This window comes from Colobus angolensis, unplaced genomic scaffold, assembly GCF_000951035.1.
Source record: "Colobus angolensis palliatus isolate OR3802 unplaced genomic scaffold, Cang.pa_1.0 Scaffold78, whole genome shotgun sequence".
Classification (NCBI taxonomy): Eukaryota; Metazoa; Chordata; class Mammalia; order Primates; family Cercopithecidae; genus Colobus; species Colobus angolensis.
This window is the reverse complement of record NW_012121598.1, coordinates 5,634,528-5,639,799: the sequence shown is the minus strand read 5'-3', so window position 1 is coordinate 5,639,799 and position 5,272 is coordinate 5,634,528. Positions and strand designations below refer to the sequence as shown.

At 37.9% G+C, this 5,272-nt stretch overlaps 1 protein-coding gene across 4 annotated transcripts in view; it reads right to left on the bottom strand.

Annotated features, from left to right (window-relative positions):
* Positions 1-5,272, bottom strand: part of USP8 (ubiquitin specific peptidase 8) — a 75,937-nt gene that overhangs the window by 18,849 nt on the left and 51,816 nt on the right. For all 4 annotated transcript variants that reach the window (XM_011928608.1, XM_011928607.1, XM_011928611.1 and 1 more), the window contains 2 exons: positions 4,758-4,981; positions 202-786 (listed from right to left, as the gene is read on the bottom strand). In XM_011928608.1, coding sequence (XP_011783998.1) covers positions 202-786; positions 4,758-4,981 — 809 coding nt within the window. The remainder of the gene's footprint in view (positions 1-201; positions 787-4,757; positions 4,982-5,272) is intronic.

Genomic DNA, 5,272 nt, shown 5'->3' with positions numbered 1-5,272 from the left:
AAATATATTGCATTTTATAGACGTAATATACAAAAAGCAATTTCATTCCCAACCAAACATTTCATAAATGTACGGCATTGGCCTCAAAGGAGAATAGGTGAGCAAATGTGGATAGATCAGTACTTTCTATCACCCCTGAAAAGACTACTTGAAATGCCGGCCCTTTTCACTTTGTTGGCAATCTGTACCGTTTCTGCTTACCTTGCCTGAACCAGAATCCCCTGTCGCAGATGTATGGGGCACATCTCCTGTTGACTTTTTCTGTACTTCTGGGGTTGGACACCTTTTCCCCCTGTCTTCTACAGATTTCTTGGCATCAGAAGTTTCATGTTCACTTTTACTTTGTCTTTTTACTCCTGTTATTTCTTTGCCCCTCTTTGCCGAGGTTTCTTTTTCTTCTTTCTTGGCCTGTTCATTTTCTTTCTTCTCCATTTCTTCTTTTGCTTTTTGTTGCTTCTCTGTAATTTCATTTTCTTCAGCTTCTTGTTTCTTTTTGGCTTTTTGTTCTTGTTCTTCCCTCCTCAGTTTCTCTTTCTGTTCCTCCTGCTGCCTTTCCCGAAGTTCTTTTTCTTGTTTGTTTTTCTCCATTAGAAGAGCAGTTTCTGCATGAATACGAGCCTTTTCTTCATCTGTTAACATGAGAGTTGGAGAGAAAACTACTGGCTTGGTGGAACGATCAGGAATAACTTTTCCATTCTGAGGAGATTGTTGCTCATGGTTTGTACTTTCAGATTTTGTTCTATGCTCTTCAGGCAATTTGACTGCTGGTTTTTTAGTACGATCAATCTAGAGCAACAAAAACAGAGCAAAACATTTTTATCAAAAATCAGGAAATAACCTCAGTTCTTGAGATCAAGTTGTGATAAAAAGAAGTGTCACTTTGTGGAGACAACATCTATCAGGACATCTACTTGTTAATTACTCAGTGTCAAGATTTCTCATAAAACAGAACTTGAATGGGAGATATCCAAACATCACTGGAACTTACATCCTCTTGATTCAACTTTCAATTCTTCCTGAGTGTTTTGTATACAAAAGAGTTAAAAATGTCTTTATTTAAAAACATAAAACCTAGACCTGAGCATACCTAGACTTAAGTTCCACTTTCAGGTATCCAATGCCTACCCAATATTTCCATTTGAGTGTCACTGCATATATTTCAAACCTCATATAGCCAAAATGGATTCACGATTTCCCCCACCCCCGCAAACATGGTCCTAATCTCATGGATGTAACCACTCTCCCAATAGTTGCACAAATCAAAAACCTGAGTCCCATGATATGTTCTTCCCATATCCTTCTACACGCTGATAATTTTCCTCCTATATCTGTCCCTCCATCTCTTCTACTACAGGCCAAGACCATGCCAACCTCCTCTCTCACCAGAACTACAGCATAGTTTTCAACTAGTTGCCCATCTCTTCTCTTGCCCCCACTCCCCAATCTGTTTCTCCACATTATAGCCAGAGTACTCACTTTAAAACAAATTTGATTTGCTACCCACTATGCCCTCAGTACACCTAAAATCTTTACCATAGCCTGTAAGGCCCTGTGTGATCTTATGTCTGCCTGCCTCTCCAGTCATATGGCTGTGTATACTGGTTATACTTGCCTTAAAAAAAAAAATCATTCAAAGATGCCATGCTCCTTCCCAATTTAGGTCTATCAGCTGTTCATCTAGATAATGCCCACATTAGGTCTTGGCTTACACATCTCACCCTCTGAAAAGACTTCCCTTGTTCCTAGAACTAGCCAAGTCCCCTGATACATGCTCTTATAATACCTTATTCTTCTCCCTCTATTGGCATTCCGATCAAATAACTGTAATTACTTCTTTAAAATTTTCTTCCCTCCTAGAATATAAGCTCTTCTTCCCTCCTAGAATATAAGCTCTAAAGGATAGAGACTGTGCCTGGCACAGTTAATAACTTCGTTACTGAGGGAACAAATGCAATCTTCCCTAACAACTTTTACAGGAGGTAAAAAACTAACTGGTTTCCTTCAAGTTGCGTAATAAATTACCTAAGTTCCTGATTTAATGAGTTAAACGTTTATTAACTCAATTTAACAGCATATTAAACTAAAGAAGTGACCCTAACATCATTTCTTGAGAATACTGTGTAATGAAACAAAAATAAAAACTTTTAAGAACATCTGGCAATAACAATCTACATAGTGTTCTTACAAAACGAATTTATGTTTTTCTACTAGAAAACAAAGAAGTTGTCGGGCGCAGTGACTCACGCCTGTAATACCAGCACTTTGGGAGCCCGAGCTGGGTAGATCACTTGAGGTCAGGAGTTCAAGACCATCCTGGCCAACATGGCAAAACCCCATCTCTACAACAAATACAAAAATTAGCTGGGCGTGGTGGCATGTGCCTATAATCCCAGCTACTCAGGAGGCTCAGATGGGAGGATTGCTTGAACCCAGGAAGTCGAGGCTGCAGTGAGCTGTGATCGTGCCACTGCACTCCAGCCTGGGTGAGAGAATGAGACCCTGTTTTTTAAAAAAAGAAAAACAAAGAAGTTAGCATAGAAAAAATAATTTTTTTCCTGTTCTCTTTCTGCCTCTTAAAAAATATCCTTTGTCTTTTTTTCTTCATGTATTTGAGAATAAAGTAGGAAGAACCACTATGGGGATGAGGTTAACAATAAAAGGTGGAACAGAAACAAAAATAAATGTTGTTTCCATTTACATTTTGGTGGCTTGATCTATTTTTCCCTAATCTTACAAGTATAGTTATGATCATGTTACTCTCAAGTTTAAAATTCTTTAGTGGTTCTTTGTGCCTATAGGACAAAATTCAAATTTGATCCAAGTCTCTCTTGATGACTCTTGTCCATCCTTCTAATGTTATCTACTATCATAATTTCCTCTCTCCAACAGAGACTAGCGCCCACATATGCCAAAACTGTTCAATGGCCACAGAGCATGCCCTATCCCTTTGGTCATACAATTTTCCACTTGTTTCGTCCATCCTCAAATTCTACTCTTAAAGCCCAGATAAAATACTGTCTCCTCCATGAAGACGTCCTTGATCTTCTCAGCTAGAATATTCTCCTTGCTCTGTGCTCCAGCGACTTGTAGAGCAATTATGATCTTTTGCCTTATGTTGTGGCTGATTTTATACAGATCTCTCCTTCTAAACATCAGAAGAATCCATCTCTTGTATTTACAAACTTTCATGCTGTCTGACTTTTTTTTTGAGACAAAGTCTCACTCTCACCCAGGCTGGAGTGCAGTGGCCCGATATTGGCTCACTACAACCTCTGCTTCCTGGGTTCATGTGATTGTCCTGCCTCAGCCTCCTGAGTAGCTGGGACTGCAGGCACGTACCACCACGCCTGGCTAATTTTTTTATTTTTAGAAGAGATGGGGTTTCACCATGTTGACCAGGCTGGTCTGGAACTCCTGACCTCAGGTGACCCACTCGCCTCTGCCTCCCAAAGTGTTGGGATTACAGACGTGATCCATGGCACTCATGCTGTTTTTTATACAGATCTTCAAAATGTGTCTAAAAAATTGTATGTATCTTATAAAGTTATGTTGGGACACAAAAGGATTAGGGTTTAAACAGATTAAGTTGAAAGAAAATGCAATAACATAAGTTCTTTTCAGACTTTCCTAAATTTACCCTTTAAGAAAAGTTGTTTAATCACATCTATTTAGTCTGCAATTTATTCTGCAATACTAAAATGCCTTAAAAAAATGAAGAAATGAACCACTTCAGTTTATAACAAAAAATTACCAGATTTTCTATTCAATACCTGCTCCACAAATCAAATGTCATCCACTTTAAATGTGAAATACTGTTTTAAATATATCTGGGGAAAAAATCAAAAATGAATGCTAAAAATGTTATTGGGAAATGCATGGAGGGGGAACATTAGTTAACCTTTCTTTAAATAAAGCTAAATGAAGGAAATAAAGACTAAAATTTTTTTATTTGTAACGTCTTGGTTATTTAAAAACTTTTAAATGATTATTGTTAAACATGTCTGTTATTTGCATGTCAAATTCTAAGGAAATGGAACTAAACTATTGTTTTAAAACCAAAATACTGACATCACATACCCATCATATGTAAGCCAATCTATTCATGAAAACACTATGGGTCAAATTATAATACAAAAAGTCCTAAAAGGGTTATTCTAATTCACTGTGGTAATGCAATCTTTTACTGGCATTGTTTGTAGCAAATGGATTGCCAACTGGCTTGGAAATCCCTTGAATTATCTACTCTAATACAGGCATGGCAGTAACACTGAATTATGATGAAAAATTTTTAAACAAAAAATTTATCAAAACATACAGATTCTTCTCATTGATACTTTTTTCTAAGATGTTAAAGGTTATGTATTAAACTTCATTTCTATACTGTATGTATATATATATATATATTTTTTTTTTTTTTTTGAGACAGAGTCTTGCTGTCACCCAGGCTGGGGTGCAGTGGTGCAATCTTGACTCACTGCAACCTCCGCTTCCTGGGTTCAAACAATTCTCATGCCTCAGCCTCCCAGATGGCTGGGATTACAGGCACCCACCACCATGCTCAGCTAATTTTTGTATTATTAGTAGAGAGGAGGTTTCACCATGTCGGCCAGGTTGGTCTCAAACTCCTGACCTCAGGTGATCCGCCCCTCTTAGCCTCCCGAAGTGCTGGGATTACAGGCATAAGGCACTGTGCCCAGCTATACTATATATTTAATATTAAAACAAAAGCGAGAATAAAGTTAAAATCAAGAACATACCTGTGGAATATTCTTTATACTAGGCACTGGCTGAATTATGGGTGAAACATCAGATTTAGAGGCAGCAACTGGTTCAGCTGGAGTTGATATATTCAGTGGTCCCATTCTCTCATTTTGATCACTTATCAATTCTATATTTTCATCTACTTCTATAGATGGAGGTGGTATCTGGGCAGCAGGTTTAGAAGGAACTGATTCTTCCAATGAGGGATAAGTAAAATCCACTAAAATTCCAAAAATAAAAATGTTTTTTAGAATAGCAAATCCCATACACAGTACTTACATTTCTCATGCATGTTAATGTAATAATTAAATGTAAACTAAGTGAAAAAACAATTACAACAGTCTTAAAGAAAATGTGAACTTCCAGGCTTATATTTTTATGCCTGAAAACAAACTGCTCTCTAATAGGACAAATGCACACACAACCGGCCGGGTGCGGTGGCTCAAGCCTGTAATCCCAGCACTTTGGGAGGCCGAGACGGGCGGATCACGAGGTCAGGAGATCGAGACCA